Source organism: Juglans regia, chromosome 12 (genome assembly GCF_001411555.2).
Source record: "Juglans regia cultivar Chandler chromosome 12, Walnut 2.0, whole genome shotgun sequence".
Taxonomy (NCBI): Eukaryota; Viridiplantae; Streptophyta; class Magnoliopsida; order Fagales; family Juglandaceae; genus Juglans; species Juglans regia.
Window position 1 is genome coordinate 9,565,008 of NC_049912.1, and position 19,278 is coordinate 9,584,285.

Here is a 19,278-nt window from a genome sequence, read left to right on the forward strand (position 1 = left end):
ACATTCAAGTGACTATAGCCATACCCTCTTATTTTAAATGACAGCTCGATTCTTGTTCTCCCAAGATGAATTTCATAAATCTTACCACTGTATTCCTTCAAATTCTCAACAGCATGCTCATCAATTGCATCAACCATAAAGAGCACCTCGTAGCCCTTCTTCTTAAGCCTCTCCAAGATGAGCTCGATTCAGTACCAGTGGCCCACGAAGATCTAGACCATCACACCAGATTCAGTGCCTCCTCCTAGAGAAGGGCAAATCTGAAATCCTTCCAAGTAATCACAGTCCTCAGTCTCTTTATGGACCATATCGAGCACAAAATGGATGAGCTCTGCACCTTCGATGTAAGGCCCCTTAGCCTAGTTGTTCCCAATGATTTTTTAGTCAACATTCATCTTTTCCAGTTGAAGATCATACTCACCCTGCTGCCTCCATGTCAAATCTAAGTCGCGCTCCATAAACTCCACTTCCCAAACCTTGGCTGTGAAGGCTCAATTGAAAGTGGGCTTGAGATGTGAGAATATACGGATGCCAAAATTCATCTTCTGGACCGAATATGCTTGGCCGAGGGGCTCCTTTCAGTTCAAAATATACTCAACGGTGAGAGGAGGCCACTCGAGGGCTTGGGTCTCCCATGGGGGATGTCATACGAGGCATAGAAAAATATCCTTGCATTGGCGATCAATCAGCCTCTTAGAGTCATCTACGTTGTTGATGGGGTGCATCTCGATGATCAACTGCTTCGTCTTTGTGTTAATGGTGGAGAGACACGAAATATGGATAGGGAAATCTGAGGGTTGAGACAATATGATGGGGTTGTCGAAAGAATTTTCTATAACAGTGGAAAGAGGAATTTCTGTATGGATAGATACTGTGGGCACTGCCATTATCTCCTCCACTTTTACTGCCTTTTCTTTTCCTTTCCCCATGATTTCATCTTCATCTTTCGCTCCATTTTCCTCATGCATTGTGGATTTTTGTGTTTCTTCAGTTGAATCCGTAACTGGTTCCTTCTCTTCTTCTAATTTTTTTTAGCTAAATTCTTCACTCTTCATATCAAGAAGGAGATACCCATCTTCAATTATCTTCGTCTCTATCAACATAACATCATCTTTCAAAAGAATTTCTATATGCCTCAATTCTTGCTACTCTAATGGATATATATTTCTTCCATATGCATATTCAATATTCAGCTTCACATAATAAATAGTGAAGGAAGGTTCAACTAAGATTTTTAACTTTTTACCGTTTGAAGACTTCATTGTAAGCACTCTTCTCCAGGATCTCTATATAATTCATCATGGAGTGCATGATGATTATTCTGAAAATAGAGTTCAAGTTTTGCATCACTTAATTTCATATCCAGATCGTTGGCTCTAGATACCACTTGTTAAACACCTTGTTGCAGATTGTATGGATGGCGATGGATGAATAGAGAATGATGAATTAACAAGAAGATGATGAAAGGAATTCAAACTGTAATTGAAATTGATAACCACTGGGTTGTTTGAGGCAAAACCCAAATCCTCCCAAACAGTCAATACATTTGTAAGAATTTCCAGAATGATCTACGTCTTCCTCCCACCCCAGTACATATTCCCCTTTCCAACACTAACAAACTAACAAGCATATTACTAAACTAACCCTACAGATACAATAGAAATGCAAATGCTAAAAAACTACATTTAAGACACAGGTACTTAAACACGACTAGACTTTGCCATTTGAGATCTGCACGAAGTCATCCTCCAACTTGCCAATATGCCGTATTCCTTCAATCTTGCATGACACCATTTCATCTTCAACAGTTCACGGCAACTGCTCATTTCAACTTCTGCATATATTCGAACTCCATCTCATTAGGTTCCTAACGTCTAGGACCCCAGTCGAGAGTCCATATATTGTTCCCGACCCAAATGAGAGATGTCACACCTTGAGAGGCGACCTTAGGATGAGGATATAAGCTTTCCATACTCTCCACCATAACCCTCATCTACTACCACTACCACTACATCCAAAGTGGATAATGATGAGAATTCTTAGGATGAGGATAATGATGAGAGTTAAGGTAAACTTATTACCCATAAATTTATACAAGTATAAATTCTCTAATGGCTTTTAATGTGAATATCGAGGTTGAAATTTTCTACTAAGGGGAGAGAATGTGACGACCAAGAGAAAACAAAAATAAAGTCGGGTAAACCTATTTCAAACTGTAATAAAACTAGCGTAGGACAAAAAAGAATAAAAAAACTTTTAAAGGCTTTTAGAAATCAAATTAGATAAAAAGAAAAGTGAATTAGGCTTAACTAAAATATCTAAAACTTAATAAAAAAAGGTAAAAAAAATATAATAATAACTGACCTAGATATTGTTAGAGAAAAAGTTTTAAAAGAACATAGGACAACTGACCAAGAGTAGGCACTTTGGAATGATCTAGTTGAGAATATGCGACACTCCCAATTTCTTCTTTTTTATTCTTACCGGGTCACTGAGGCGTCGGACCCATAACCCGTAGTTACAGTTTTGTCACGCCATTAAAACTTATGAAAAATGAGGTATATATTTTTCTAACAATAAAACGGAAGCATTTTTAACTAAATATAATTATTGTACCAGAGATAAAATTAGGAACCATCAAATATATACCATAAACCATTATAGTACAAGATTACAAAACTACCATTGGACACCTTGTTTGTTTTCAGAGATGAGATGAGATGAGTTGAAATTAAAGTTAAAAAATTGAATAAAATATTGTTAAAATATATATATTTTTATATTATTTTTGTTTCAAGATTTGAAAAAGTTGAATTATTTATTTTATTTTGTATGAGAATTTGGGAAAGTTGTAATTATGAATTGAGAGGGTTTCAAAGTTTTGGGTTTTAGTCATGAAAGCAAACCAAGACTCACGAACTCATTAACTTACAAAATAATTATACAATAGTTTTTAAAAATAAGCACCAGATAATATTGTTTCATCATTACAAACATTTTTTACAAAAATACATAAGAGGCATCTGTACGAGCTGATTCTCCTTGTTGATAGCCTCTTCCTCTAGAGTGGGGTTAAGTGTCCCCGCCATAAAATATGCAGTTTTGTTATCGGTAAATAACGAAACCACAGGTAGACCACCATAGTGAGATTTACATCTCAGTATTTGAGAACCATAAATTAGACATGTGATTGCTACGAGTTTTTACATTGCCAATTTAATGCGTAAATAAGAATAAATAAAATAAACACATTCATAAAAATCATAATTTATTTCACACGTAATCATAAAAGCAATAAACATAAACTGATAATCAATTTACAATTAATTCCAACTCTAAACTTTATTATATATCTTTTCATAAGCTATAAATACTTTCTTTCATTTTTATTTTCTTTTATACTTTACTCTATACACAAGACACGGCCCCTTATTGTGGCGCCTCGTTCCTTGTTAAAAGACCTGACAAGTATTCGTGGTGTCAAGGGTTTAGTCTAAAAGCTAAATGATATAATGCCACAAATCTAAAAGAAACCATAATTTCATTCTCACGATATCTGCAATGTCACATCATTCCTTAAATATTTAAACACGTAACAAGTTGATTAGTTATACCTCCAAAATAAGGTTGATCGAACATAAATGGTCGCCTACCTAATAGCTACAAATACAACTTCCACAACCGACCAATCATACTACAAGAAATAGACCTACTCGCCTATCGCTTGGGCTGGGTTAGCTCTTCCTCCTTGGGTATTACTCCTAGATCTACCTCTACATCAAAGTCTATGATTCTCATATGAAAACTATTGACTACGGGTTTCGCACACTGGGTGTTGGTCTTAGTTACCTGCAACATTGAGAAGATGAGAGGCTCAAAGTGGAAAGGTCATCTCTGATGCCTAAGTTAGTTTTTTCATTTCTTGGAGAGAATTACAATAAGAGAATGTAAGTCTCAAATTCTAACATGGCGTCCAACTTATATATTGCTTGTCAAGAGGGTACTATGTATCTCATGTTAGAGGCCCTGGTATCCCATATAAGATACCACGATGTTGTCTTTAATGGCCTCCTCGAGTCACTCCTTAGTGGCAGGTGAGTGGGTACAACCACCTTTTGTGTGCCCTATTAGTGACAAGAGGTTTTGCCGTGATCTCTATCCATGTGTCGTATTCGATCCCTAAATGCAGCGTGGTTCTAGTACAACGTGTTTCTGTAGGGTAGTGTCAGGGTAGGAGGCATCCCATCTTTCCATGCCAATCAGTTTTCCACTCAGACCTTGGGCCTTCTTCTCCTTTACACAACTCATGGGCCAACTATAGTATATACTATTGAACACTAGACCTCCAGGATAAACTTGGCCCAGCCCGTGAGGGATGCAAATATTCCTCCCCTTTAGGCCCAACCCGATAAGGGATGCAAACATCCATTCGAGTTACCCCTCCAATTCTTATTGTATGTGTACAGTGGGAAGTTTTTTATCTTCTTTCCTTACTTTCTCTTTCCCCCTTTTTTTTGGCCACTTATGACATCTAATGTGTGGGCTGCTTGTCATGCGCGTCTGTCCATTTTCCTATGTTAGGGGTTGTGTTTGACAGCTTGATCCCACATTCCCTTGTGCAGCTGAAATCGTGGGACTTATCACTTTGTCATTTCATTCTTGATGTCATATGTCACTTTCTTGTCCAAGCAACCCAATCGCTACAGTTGCCTATTTAAACCCAAGTCTCATGCTGCTTTTACCTTCTTGCTTTCTTATCTCTCTCTCTCTCTCTCATTGTGACCCTCGTTTGTTTCCTCTTTTCAATTCTTCTCAATTCACTTCCTTATCGTTCGCCTTCAAACCCTTTTCTTTCTCCTTTTCCCTCCTCATTCAATGGCGCCCAAGAACAACTCACGATTTGCTTCTCGGGGTTCCCATTCAACCCATTTTGAGGGACCATCTAGGGTTCTTGGGTGTCTAGATCCACTCAAGGTCCACGACGAGTCTCAATTCTTTGAAGGGTATCACTGGGCCTCGGTAGTCACTTTCGCAAACTTCAAGTCATTCAGATCTTCTTTCGGTGTGCCAAACTCCACTAACTTTGAGACACTGGCGAATCGCAAAGGGACCGTCGACTCGGAGGATTTTGCCACAAAGGTGGCACTGTACCCATCGATGTTCACCAATGGACTGCGACTTCCTTTCTGTCGCTCGGTCTGAGAAATTTTAGACTTTCTCCACTTGGCTTCGTTGCAACTTCACCCCAATGCATGGAGGGTTTTGCCATGTTGCTGCGTAGTTTGGCACATGGTTTTGGGACCTGCGGGTGAAGGTTACCCAAACCTGACTGCCCGAGAGTTCCTGTTCATGCAAGGGGTACTTATTCTAGGCGGCAATCCGTGCAGCTTCCTCTCTCACCCAAGATACAGGGTTGCCTGCTTGGAGTCCCGTTTCTCCAGTGTCAAAGATTGGTTCAGGTCGTTTTTCTTTGTAATGAGAGAAGGGTGGGAGTTTCCCGTCGTGGAGGATGCTGTAGGTAGACTCTCACAAAACTCTCTACACATAAATTGTTCCTCTTTGTGTCTAGTTTCCAATAGTATATTTGTTGTGATTTTTCATGGATTTTGGATTAGTGAAATGTCTATTTAAGCATGCAAAGGTAATATTGGGCGATAATATGGACAATGTGTACTTTTTTTTTATGATGTTCTAGATAAGATCTTAATCCGATATTTTTATGGTTTAGAGCTAACATATTAACATGTAAGTTGAACTTAAATTTGTTGCATATTGAGCCTTTTTACTGAGAGTTTTGCATGATATGAAAACTGAGGTGTAAAAACAGTTTCTATTTTTAGTAAGCTTGGATCTTTTGTTGTGAAAACATGCTCCTATGGTGTTAATATTCAGATATGTTATTCTTAAGACTTTGATATATGTGTTAAAAATTTATTTTGAAGATTTATGGTTGTGAGCTTGAGGAAATGAACTTTCATGCTTGTTAAGGTTCGGTTGAAACACAAACTTGAGGCTCACTGGTTATGTTGTGTTGTGCTTCTATTTAATTTTTACCATGTGATCTTGAGTTTAATACTTAGATCATTTTTAGGACTTGAATGTGAAGCATATGATTTATTTATTTATTTATTTATTTATTTATTGATGGTTTACTTTATGGAAAAATTCAGATCTAGTGGTTTGATCAAAGACCAAAACATGTGGTACTTGATTTTGGAGAAAATGTGCAACCCAATTGTATTGGTTGACATTTTGGGATTTTTGTGATCTTTGACTTGTTTGTTCAAGCATGCTATTCCATAGGATTGATTTATAAACATGTTGAGAATATTTTTTTAAACTTAGAGTTGATTTGAAGAAGGATAGACCAAGAACATCAAGAAATTGTTTTTTTGTGGTCAAAAGACTTAATATTTTAGAATGAAGGAAATTATGGTTTTTATGATTTGCTTTTTGTTAATGTCCTAGTATGATATTAAAGTATAGGATATGATTTCGTATGTTGCTTGATTTGGCTTTAACATGAAAGTTGGAAGTTTAAAAGAATTGCAACAAAAATAAAGATTTTAGCCTTAGTGTGTTTCGACCTATGCTTAGTTCTTGTATCTATGTTGTTTTTAAAATTTTTCTAATTAGGTATTTGGATTTAAAAAAACATTTACGTAGGTTTTGGAGTTAGGATGTGAAATTCTTAAGTTATTGGTAACATGGTAATTTTATTTTGAGTCAGTGAGTATACTATTGAGGAGTTTATAACATTTAGAAATGTCTCCTTACAGTTTCCATTATTTCATGCTTAAATTCATTATGCTTCAATTATTGTAAGTTACCCTCTAACTTACTTGTAACACCCTCTTCCCGTAGGCTAGGAGTGTCACGTGTTTTTCATAAAATAAACCCGACAAGAGATCTCATATTTAATAAATGAACTTATGATTTATTTTATAGAAAAATGACTAATAAAATGTCTTCAAAAAATATTAAATGAATAATCTGAATAAAATTTATGTCATAAAAGTAATTTTATTCTAGAAGGTCTGAAATTAAATCAACTCCTCTTTCTACTCCTAGCCTACCTGCTAGTATTCATCATCCTCACATGGGTGATTAAAAACATGAAATAAAACTAAAACGAGTCGAAGACTCAGCAAGAAATCCATCACAACGTAAACATAATAAATATAAGGTTTTCATAAAAGCTTTCATGCTGAGAGTTTAAATTCACAACTGTTCATACGGATGTTTATGCTATGCATGACTGGTTTATCTGAATTAACTGGCTGATTTGACTTATCTGATTGATCTGATTTAACTGATTGATCTGACTGACCAACACACTTAACCCTGTGTGCGAGGTTGTACACCGCCCCACATCTCGCTGACACGAGGGGAGCCGCTGATAGTATTTTAGTATACTATGGTGAACCACGTTTGAGTCTGTGGCTTGCACATCACCCTGAAAATGAACTGCATTGGTACCATACATCTGAATGGTCATCTGATGAACTGATCTTATCTTATTTTGCACTTAAACTTAAGATAGCTTACATGTCTTATACACATGAGATGCATAACATAATACATACATAATTATAATTTCTGAATTTGAATATGATGCGGAATGATATGATCGTATACTATGTTGGATGACATGTTTGCATATGACATGAGTGGTGTGTAAATAATGGTTGTCAATGAATTGGCTTGAATAATACTTATATATAAGCTGAATTGTGATGATCCTAATTTGTGATCAAATTACTTACTTCGCTGCGCTTCTTCTTGAATATCACTTTCTTAACTCGTCACCTAAATGCAGTGTTAACTATCATTAAATTTGTCTAGGAACAAAATGTACTAATATCCTACTTAATTAAATTCACAGTCTAAAAGATAGTTAAATAAATATTTTGTTTAACACCATAATCAATAAATCCTGGTATTTAAATTATTTAAATACTAATAACATATTATAATTTAGTAAAAATACTTGGGCTGTTTTAAAAATAAGTCATAAAAATCCCAATTCTTAAAATATGTTTCCTTTCTTAACATAATTATTCAATCTTATTAGAAATCTAATAAATAGTAATATTTTTTAAATATTATTAACATAATAATTTTATTAAAATTCTACTAAATAGATAAAGGAATATTAACAAAATATTAGGCTCAATAGTATACTTTAAAATATATTTCAAATTCTTTCAACACTTTCTTATAAAAATGAGCCTATGACTAATATATTTATTTAATAAAATTAAACTCAACTTGAAATATTAAACCCAACTCAGCTTCAAATAAAATGGCGTCATAATATTTATAATTAACATATACTTAAACATAAGGTTATAAATGTAATTATACTTAAAACACTCCTTCAAGATACGATGGGAAGCGATTAAAAAGGGCATAAAAGTGATCTCATTTAACATCTGCACTTGGTAAATTAAAACTAGAGAAACAGAGGGCAATGGGAGAGGCATGCGATAACAGGGGACTCACCAAGAGGGAGACTGAGGTGACGGCGGCTGGGTGGCTAGCGGGGGTCACGACAGCGCAACAAGAGGCTCCCCTGAGCAGGGTGGTGCGATGCAGTGAGAGAGAGAGAGAGAGAGAGAGAGAGAGAGAGAGAGAGAGAGAGAGAGAGAGCTGCCTAGCTGAGAATAACAAAGGGAGAGGAGATCACCGTGAGGCAGTCGAGGTTGAGGTGGCATGCGGTGAACCTAGGGTGACGGAAACTCTTCACTGGCAGTTTCTGTGATGCTTAAGTTGTCCCTGGCGTAGGATGGTGGCAGAACAAACTGGAACGGCCACTGGCTGTGTCGAGGCATTCGTCAACGGTGCAAGATGCCGCAGCATGGTTGAACTTGGTTCTTGGCAGTGGTGGTCCATGAGCTGGCACCGGCGTGAATTGAAAGTGGTGGTGGTGCTCCGACGTCTTCTGTGGTGGACTCCGGTTAAGCAAGTGGCTCAGGGTGAAAGAGACGTGACTGCTCTGTTTCGGAAGTGGAAAACAGAGGCTTACCATGATGAGTCCATGAAGATGGTGGCGCATGGTGAGGCTTACTGTGTTGTCCGAGGAGTGGGTTCGTCGTCCCTTGAGGTGGTCGACGATGGCGTCAGCGTGCTCTGGGCAGAGGGGCTGAGTGTGGGCTGGGCAAAGGCTCAAAATGGTTCTCGGTCTGCGGCGTGAGGTTCCTTCATGCAAGAGATCTAACCGTATATACATATACATATACGTATATATATATATATATATAGGTAATAGAGAATGCCAAAATAAACCCCAGGGATAGAGACATGTATCGAGTAAGAAGGCTAGACATGCATGCGGAGGAATAAACGTGCATGTGGAGGAAGAGGACGTGATGAAGCCGTGCATGCAGTGAAAAACAATGGACGTGAATCGTGTAGAACCTGGAGTCTGATACAAGATCTCACGGTTTGGGCTTATTTGGCCCATTACAAAAAAAATAATTTAGGCCCAATAAAAATTATAGAATTATTAGGCCGGGTCATTACATTACTTTTAGGGTATCTACGTGTGTATGGTGGTAAGAAACCATCATTCATGTTGGTTAGGTGTTATATATATATATATATATATATATATATATATATTTATATGTTAAGTTATGTTATACCATATTTTATTTTCAAGCACGAAATTATCTGTTACATGTTATATTACATCATGCCATGCTTTATTTTCAAGTTCAAAATTATTTGTTATATGTCATATTACGCCATGTCATGTTTTGCACACCACGTTATGTCATAGTGCTCACAAGTCATGTCAGGCCTTCTGTCATTTTATTTCACGCCATGTTATGTCACGAGTATGGAGTTCGTCATGAAAGAAGTTTTTCCAGTTTATTGAGTCTTTTATGTTTATCACAACCACAAGTGCTTCGATGATGCAATATCCTAGTAGAACTCCATTGTTCATGTTGGAGTGTCTAAGCTGGTGTGAAATTTCATAGGTTGACAAAGTACCATCAATAGGCTTCGAATAAGGCCTAAGTAGTCGTTGGAGCGAAGTTAGGCACCAACGCTGATGGTGCCAAACCACACTTCAATTTCATGTTATACGAACTCATGCAGGTGCAGATACTTGTCACAAGATGCGTACATGACGTACTCGCAACTGGTGCAGATACCCGTAGTGTGATGTATATGTTAACATACTTACAGTCGGTGTAGATATTTGTGATGTGATGCGGTATCGGTAGGGGCACATAGCTCAAGGAGACCTGTGTAGCATCCAAAGTTCATGTTTAATTAAGTAGTTATTATGGGAACAAGATTCCAAATTCATGTTTAGTTTTAAGCCCCATAATGGTAGATCCTGCGCCAAGATCAGAAAACTCAATACAGGGTCAACTAGAGAAGGTCAATTAGGCAACAACGCAATGACGTGGAGCTCATCGTTTTGATGCTTCGTTTTATCAATAGTATTTCAGCTTCCTTGGCCGAGTTGCGCGAACTACTCGAAGGACTAGCCTAGTATATTATATTAGTCTTTGCATGTTCTTAAGGAGCACTATCTCCAGTACTCGTGATGTTACAGCTCTTTTGGACATACACTGAAACTTTTGAATGTCTATTAAGTTTATTTGTTTAGGATATATATTACTTCTAGTACATAGTATTACTTAAAGAAAAATAATTATCTACTGCGAATATTGAATATTGTTATATGCATGCTAGGTGCATTACATCTTTATCTATCATGAATAAGGACATGTAACCTTGTGTTGCATATCTCGATGCTTTAGAGTCCACCAAATCCCAAGCAAAACCTAGGGGCATCACACGTGTCCACTCAAGCACTGCCTCGATCTTACTTGAGTCAATAGTGACTCCTTCCTTGGATATCACATGATCGAGAAATTCACCTCCTCTAGTTTAAACTCACAGTTATTGAGTTAGGCTAACAATCTGTTGTCCTTAAGTGTTCCCAATACCAATCTCAAATAGTCCTCAGGCTCCTTTGCATTCCCCGAATATACTAGTATATCATCTATGAATACTACAACAAATAAATCCAAGAACGACTGGAACACCTTATTCATAATGTCCATGAAATTTTTCGGGTCGTTAGCTAACCTGAAAGGCATCACCATGAACTCAAAATGGCCATACTTTGTTCGAAAGGTTGTCTTTGGTATGTCGTCTTCCTTAATCCTCAACTAGTGATATCCTATCCTAAGATAAATCCTAGAAAATACCGTACCTCCCTACAATTAATCGAATAAATCACCTATCCTTGATAATGGATATATATTCTTAATAGTTATCTTATTCAGCTTCCGATAATCGATACACATTTTAAGGGTTCTGTCCTTCTTCTTAATAAATAACACCGGTGCTCCTAAAGTGATATACCAAGCCTGATAAATCCCTTTGCCAATAATTCCTACAATTGGCTCTTTAACTCTCTCAACTCAGTTGGAGCCATTTCTATAAGGTGACTTAGGCGCTGGAACTATTTCTTGTTCCAACTCAATTTAGAACTCGACTTCCCTAGGAGGGCGTAGTCCTCATAGTTCTCCGAACACTTCCGAGAATTCTCTTACTACGGGTATACTCTCTATCTCCTTAGGCTATTTCTCCGCAAGCACTACAAGCATTAGGTAGGCCTCGACACCGTTCACTAACTCTTTCTTGGCTTGCAGTGAGAAAATCATTCTCGACATCGATCTCAACATACTTCCTCGAAAAGCCCTATCCTTACTTCTAGGCACGCTAAGGTCATGTTTGTATAGTAAAAGTGTTTCATCTCATCTCATAATTATAATTTTTCTAAATTTTCACATAAAATATAATAAATAATTCAACCTTTTCAATTTCTAAAACAATAATAATATTATCATAATATTTTATTCAACTTTCAACTTTTATCTCAACAAATCTCATCTCAACTCACTATCCAAATGGCACCTAAAAGTTACAATCCTTTGCCAGCAATCTATTAATTGCGAAGTGACTAAACAACAAGTCCATGCCTAGAATAATATTAAATCCCAATGAATCAAACATTATGAGATATGCTTCCCTAACAATTCCATTCGTCACTAAAGGACATCTTAAGGCGATCTTGGTGCAAAGCACCGTTCCTCCATTGGACAATGATACTAAGACTCCTTGCCACATCGATCTTGACTGTAGGCTAACTAGTATGGCGAATGTAGCGGACACAAATGAGTGGGACACATGTGCGTCAAATAGTGCACTCGAGTAGAAATGCGATATCTAACTCACCCTGAAATGAATAACTAGCTTACTACTTATTTTACACTCTTATGAATACAACTAATTAATCGCGGGTTGATGCCCCATACTTGTGGTGACACCTACTTCCTAGGTCTTTAGGGCGCCTTTGTCGACTTCTCAAGGAGTGAGGGCATAAACTCTCACTTGCACAACCTATCTATGATCTCCACGTCCTCCATCATATCCTGCTCATCGCATCAGCATTGCCTAGGGGCAGTCCTCGTCATAGTGTCTTGTCCAATTACAACGATAACACAAGGCTGAGATTTAACAACACTCTCCTTCGTGAACCCTATGACAACTATAGCATACGAGTATTCTCCCTCCCATACGCACTTCGGGGGTAGTTGGCAGTCATCCACCTGTTCTAGATCTAAATTTCTTAGGGACGGCCAAACTGCTTCCCTCGCCGGTAAATGTCCTCCTCTTAAAGTTATGGGCATGGCTAATGCATTGTGTTGCTCTTGCTCAACTATAGTGTGCACTGGTTTATGGAAATCTCTAGGCAAACTACTTGAGTCCTAATTTGTTTCTGAAGCCTATCCTGAAATCGTTCCGCTCTCATGCTCTCGATAGAAATGAGCTGTGGGGCAAACCTCCCTAGCTCCATAATCTTCGTAGCATATTGATCCACAGGCATATTCTCTTGAACCAAGTTAGCGAAGTCCTTCGACTTCTACTATCTTACAATGGCGGGAAAGTAATGATCATTTAATTAATTTTTAAATCGTTCCCGTGAGATCGTTTCTATGGCTCCTCCCAATTCCATGGTAAGGAGTTGTCTCTTAGCACCCAACCATAATGCCACTTCTCCTTGGAGCAAGTAGTTCGCGCACAAGAATTTTTTACTTTTGGTGCACCCACTTACCTCAAAAGTCCTTTCAATATCTGTAATCTACCATTCTGCTTTCATTAGTTCCTCGTTACTAAAAATCCCAGGTAACAGAAAGCAAAATCACACAAGTATGAACAATCTTGTTGTTCCTCCCTAGGGGAGTTAACTTGCTGGATCTCCAAATAAAGCTCGTGCTATTGCTGCAGTATGTCCGAAATACGATTAAGTGCCCTTACTAATTTGCTATCCCTCCCTTCCACTGGTGATTGTCCCTTGTGGAACTATCAATCGCACCATGCTTAGAATTTGGCACATAACCCAAACTTATCACATCCAAACTCAACTTCTACTCTCTAAACATAGTTTAAGCCTACCATGTTCGAAAATTCAATCTTATGATACTAAAAATCAATCCTATATTTCTGGTACTCTCCTTATGTGACAATGTGGATTTATATACTCACTGATACTAAGTTGTGGCGCCTTGTTTCTCGGTAAAGGACTTGGCCAAGATCTGTGATGCCAAGGGTACGAACCATACAATAACACCCAATGTTTAAATCGGGATAGGTGTGAAGCATTCGTTAGGATGTGTACATGTAAGGAAAAGTTAAACGATTCACCGCATAAAGATAAGGGTTTAGTCTAAAGTTTAAACGATATAATATAAAAAATCTAAAAGAAACCATAATTTCGTTCTCATGCTATCCGCAATGTCACATCATTTCTTAAATATTTATATACATAAGCAGTTGTTCAATTGTATCTCCAAAATAAGGCTGATCGAACGTAAATGTTCGCTTGCCTAACAATTACAAATATCATCTCCCTCAGCTAACCAACCCTACAACAGGAAATGGGTCTACTCGCCTACTGCTCAGGTTGGGTTGGCTCTTTCTCCTCGGGTATTACTCTTGGATCTACCTCTGTATCAAAGTTTATGATTCTGATACTGAAACCAAAGGCAGGTTAGACATCTATGACAAGACCGCTAATGAGAAACAATGTTCATGAATATGCAATGAATAATTTTATGTAGTCAAAAAACAAGGGTGAATGCATGTGTTAGTGCGTGGTGAGGAATCACCCTATCAGGCAATACCACATGTATTCGAAAACACAAGAAGGAATCACCCTCCCGGTAAAATACATTTATATAATCATTTATCATAAGACTCAATACATATATACGTAATTATGCATGTCGCTGAGGTAAGGAATCACCATTTTCTCACCCATAACACCAGTCACACAAAAGTTCACAATCATTACATAGATATTCATCACACATACATATGTCTCCTAATAGGCCAATAGGGGATGAGTCACTCCACCATTGGAAATTGGAGAATCTATCCCACCCGACCAACATGGTGCAAGTCAACTCACCTATACCCCAACACAAGTCAATTCTCACACAAAGATTTATATGTTGCACTGGGAAAATGTCTACCCGGTCAACCAACTCTAAGACACCAGCACATGATATGTCAGGGGATTTCTTATCCTGTCTATCACGAGGCTTGCTGGAATGGTTCAGAGAATTCTCCATCCCGTTCCATGATGATTGACACACGATGTGATTATTCACACGGGGATATAGATACTCACACAAAGATTTCACCAAAACAAGTGCATTCAAAACTCATAAACACGAAGTGAAATATTTGTAAACATAATAGTGAAACATTTATTACTTCATGGTTTGAAAGGGGGAGATTATGCATGGTCAGAAAGTGAAAATATGAATGAGCCAAAATTCCATAACATCCTCTCCTTGTCTGCTCTGAAGTCTCTGGCTTCCTCTGAAGAATTAGACTCCAAGGGCTTTCAGGTGCTTACGATCTCAAAAGTGAGATTTTTGCTTTTGTCCTAAACCTTTTATAGCATGGGTGTGTCAGGTGTTCTTCTCACTCCAGATGTGACTGTATATGAGTCGTTTAGTCTCAATCTTCCTCCTGCATGATGATAGAGACAGACTGACAATGTATGGTCTACACATCTTTGCGGCCTGCCTTATGCCCAATCACAGTCTCTTTTTGACTAAATGTCTCCCATGTGGCATTAGACCATACCTCTGGGTTCGAATGATATGATCTGCTAAGTTGCAATCCTTTCAACAAACTCACTCCTAATATGACTCTTCAGCTGGAGTGTGGGCTATTGCGTATGAATCTGCCATTTTCTGAGCGTTTTCTAGTAGTCTTGGAAGGCTCGTGTGTGTTAGCAAGGGTCTTGTCCTCAATCGTTGCTCGCCTTGCACTCGTTCTTTGCCCTTGTATGTTTGGCTGCTTTTCTAGCTCTTCTACCATAAGGTGAAAAGTCCTTTATCAGCTTGTGCCAAGACATGTCAATCAGGCTTTTTACATGGTGTTGCTTGCTCATATGCTACTCTAGCGGCACTTTGCAGCACCTGTGGCTATTTTTCACCAAACTAATGAAGTGATTTCTCATCTTTTCCTTTCACTCAACTCTATTGGTGGTCTGTCCTATTGCATTGGCGAGGTCCTCACGATTTGGTTTACTTGCACACGACCAATTTAACCTGTTTCAACTCGTTTAATCCACTTCACACGTTTCATATAAATAGATTGGGTTGATTTGTATATTTGTATATTTAATTTTTAACACAATTAAAAATTGTATTGGCCAATAGAATGAAAGGGGTGTTGGACATGGTGATATCTTGGAACCAGAGTGCATTCATTCCCAACAGGCTAATCTCGGATAACATTATGGTGGCTTATGAGCTACTCCATTCTATGAAATTAAAACAGAAGGGTAAGGAAGGCACTATGGCTATCAAGTTAGACATGTCAAAAGCTTACGATAGAGTGGAGTGGAGTTTCTTGGAAAATCTTATGCTTAAGATGGGTTTTGGAAAGAAATGGACTGACCTCGTGATGGAGTGTGTTAGGTCAGTTTCTTATGTTGTCCTTACTAATGGTGAAGTTGGTGAGGTCCTTTTGCCATCTAGAGGTTTGCGCCAAGGAGAACCTTTGTCTCCATAACTGTTCCTTATTTGTGCTGAAGGCTTTAGTTCTCTGCTTTATAATGCAGAATCCAAGGGTTTGATCAAGGGTACTGCTGTCTCAAGGGGTGGTTTGAGGATAAACCACCTCCTTTTTGCTGATGACTGTGTAATTTTCTGTAGAGCCAAATTAATTGAGTGGTATCAAATCCGAGATCTTCTTGTTTTATATGAGAGTGCTTCTGGACAAACTCTGAACAAAGAGAAAACCAATCTTTTCTTTAAATCCAATTCTAGAATGGAGGCAAATGAATTCATTTTGCAGCAAGTGAATGGGGCAAGGTGTAATGATTATAATCGATATCTAGACCTCCCAACTGTAGTTGGAAGGTCAAAGTATAACACTTTCAAGTCTTTAAAGGAGAGGACATGGATAAGAATCAATAGTTGGAACACTAAATTCGTATCTTCTGCAGGGAAAGAGATCCTCATCAAGAGTGTACTTCAGGCAATCCCAGCTTATATTATGAGTGTATTCAAACTGCCTGGACTTCTCCTCAAAGAAATGGAGAGGAATTCACTGGAAATCATGGAGGGCAATGGGGATAGTCAAGAACCAGGGAGGCCTGGGGTTTAGGGACCTCAACAGTTTCAACAAGGCTCTTCTAGAAAAGCAATGCTGAAGGATGATCAAAGAACCAAACTCTTTGGTCTCCTTGGTGTTCAAACATAAATACTTCCAAAATGGCAATTCGTTGGAGGCAAAACTAAGGGGTACCCCTTCTTTTATATGGAGAAGTCTCTGGTCTAACTTTGTACCTGATCAAAGAAGGATCTGTTTGGAGAGTTGGAGATGGCACTAACATAAAAATTTGGAAGGGCAAATGGCTTCCCAGCCCAGTGACCTATCCGATTCAAACTCCAATAAATACCTTTGATCCCGAGGCCAAAGTTGCCACATTGATAGAGGAAGACAATTGTGAGTGGAAGAAAGACTTGGTGAAGGCAGTGTTTAATGAAAATGAGGCAAAGATCATCTACTCCCTACCTATTAGTAAGAGAAGAGCCTGTGATAGATTGATATGAATAGGATCAGGAAAAGGTGGATTTACCATTAAAAGTGCCTATTACATGGAGACTAAAAGGCTGCATAGAATGGCAAAAGAAGCCTCGACAAGGGGAGGGGAAAATGGGGTATGGAAAGAAGTTTGGCAGCTAGAGGTCCCAGGCAATGTCAAATTGTTCATGTAGAAGTGTCCTAATAATATTCTTCCTACAAAAGACAATCTTAATAGGAAGAACATTATTGAGAACAACATATGCCTAGTCTGTTTAAGGGATAGTGAGACAACAGTCCATGTTCTGTGGAAATGCCCTGCTGCAGCAGATGTGTGGAGTGGAGAGAACAACTTGCTCAGTAAATGGAAGGGGCAATTTTCTGATTTCCATTCCCTATGGAATGAAATGAGACTAAAGCTGAGTAAGGAGATCGTGGAATTGGTATCAGTAATGTTCTACCAGATATGGGTAAGGAGAAATGCCTTCATTTTTCAGAATCAGTTTTCCAAACTTGAGTCCATTAGTATAAGGGCTCGATCTGATTTATCTCTTTTTAAAGAAAATAACAAGGAGAGGTCCAAGTGTGCTGTAGGCACTCAAGAGAGAACTTCAATTCCAAGATGGGAACCCCCTGTGTGGCCATATGTCAAAGCCAATTTTGATGCTGCTTTCGACAAAGAGAAAGAGTGTATGGGAGGAGGGGGTGTAGTGATCAGAGATTCAGATGGCAGTGTACAAGCAGCCTTGACATTCTATAAGGATCATATCTCATCAGCTCTCCAAGTCGAAAGTACTGCCCTCCTCAGAGCTATGGAATTGTGTTCTGAACTTGGTTTTAACCAAGTCTGTTTTGAAGGGGATGCTAAGCTTGTTGTTGATGCAGTTAACTCCAAACGAGTGGATAACTCATAGTTGGGGCAAGTGATAAAGGATATGCAACAAATGATGAAGTACAATCAAGCATGGCGTCACAATTTTGCTTACACATCAGCAAACAAAGCTACCCACACAACAACAAAATTGGCTATTAGGAATGATATGGAAACCAACTAGTTAGAGGAGGGTCCTCTAGAGGTTTTAAACATAGTCCAATGGGACTCTTTCATGTATGATGTAATCGTTTCTTGATCAATGAAAATCATTTCTTTCAAAATACATATATATATAATATTTTTTTTATTGGCACCCGGTGTTCAGGAACAGGGTCCCAACTAATCCTGGGGGTGCACAGGCCTTCGACAAGGAGTTTCCTGCAAATGCATATTGGGTAATTCAAGAAAAAAATCCTCCAGTCCAATGACCCCTAGAGATTATTTGCACCCAAGAGGATTTAAACCTTAAACATGTGGGAGCATATTCTCAAGTCAATGTCTTTACCACTTGAGCCTACCCTTCGAAGTTATATAATATCATATATAATATAAGGTTAAGTATATAAACAATTTACAATTACAATTAGATTCATGGCAAAATATTTTATTATTAATATCCAAACTAATAATATATAATAATATTAATAAAAGATTTAGGTGTTTTTTGGATAGTGAGTTGAGATGAAAGTTGAAAATTTGAATAAAATATTGTTAAAATATAATATTTTAATATTATTATTATTTTAGAATTTAAAAAAATTGAATTGTTTATTATATTTTGTGTAAAAATTTGAAAAAATTTTAATGATGGGATGAGATGAGATGAAATGAAACATTTCTTATATCTAAACGAGACCTTAATAGTTTGAGATATAATGTAATCAAATAATAGTATTAGTATCACATGTTCTTAATAATAAAAAAGATAAATAATACTTAGGTGTACAACCGGTCCGGTCCGATCCGGTTTTGGACAAAATTTAGGATAGAACCGGTATGTACCGGTTTTATATTTTCCAAAACCGATTATGCACCGGTTACCCTCTTAAACTGGTACTTCCGGTTTTACCCGTTTTTGGTTCGGTTTGGTCCGGTTTTTCAGTTTTTTTAAAATGTAAGTTTCACAGTTTGTCATTAAAAATTTGTTTATAAAAAAAAAAACTTATTTAAAAAAATCTATTTTATACTTTTATTAAAAAAAAATATGTTTTAACTTTTACTAAAAAAATCTGCTTTACTAAAAACTACATCAATAAAAAATT

At 37.7% G+C, this 19,278-nt stretch overlaps 2 protein-coding genes across 2 annotated transcripts; both read left to right on the forward strand.

Moving 5' to 3' along the window:
* The first annotated feature begins 15,789 nt into the window (after positions 1-15,789).
* On the forward strand, positions 15,790-16,722 carry LOC109020813. The gene is made up of 2 exons (XM_019003332.1): positions 15,790-16,093; positions 16,175-16,722. Exons 1-2 carry the CDS (start codon positions 15,790-15,792, stop codon positions 16,720-16,722), a joined length of 852 nt encoding a protein of 283 aa, XP_018858877.1.
* Positions 16,723-17,549: 827 nt separating this feature from the next.
* On the forward strand, positions 17,550-18,056 carry LOC109020820. Its single transcript, XM_019003345.2, has one exon. It carries the CDS (start codon positions 17,550-17,552, stop codon positions 18,054-18,056), a length of 507 nt encoding a protein of 168 aa, XP_018858890.2.
* The last annotated feature ends 1,222 nt before the right edge of the window (positions 18,057-19,278 follow it).

Excerpts from the sequence above, each read along its gene's own strand:
- LOC109020813 (XM_019003332.1), top strand. The coding sequence starts at position 15,790 with ATGGTGATATCTTGGAACCAGAGTGCATTCATTCCCAACAGGCTAATC. Across the intron at positions 16,094-16,174 it reads GGTCCTTTTGCCATCTAGAG|AATCCAAGGGTTTGATCAAG; the intron begins GTTTGCGCCAAG and ends TTTATAATGCAG.
- LOC109020820 (XM_019003345.2), top strand. The coding sequence starts at position 17,550 with ATGAGACTAAAGCTGAGTAAGGAGATCGTGGAATTGGTATCAGTAATG.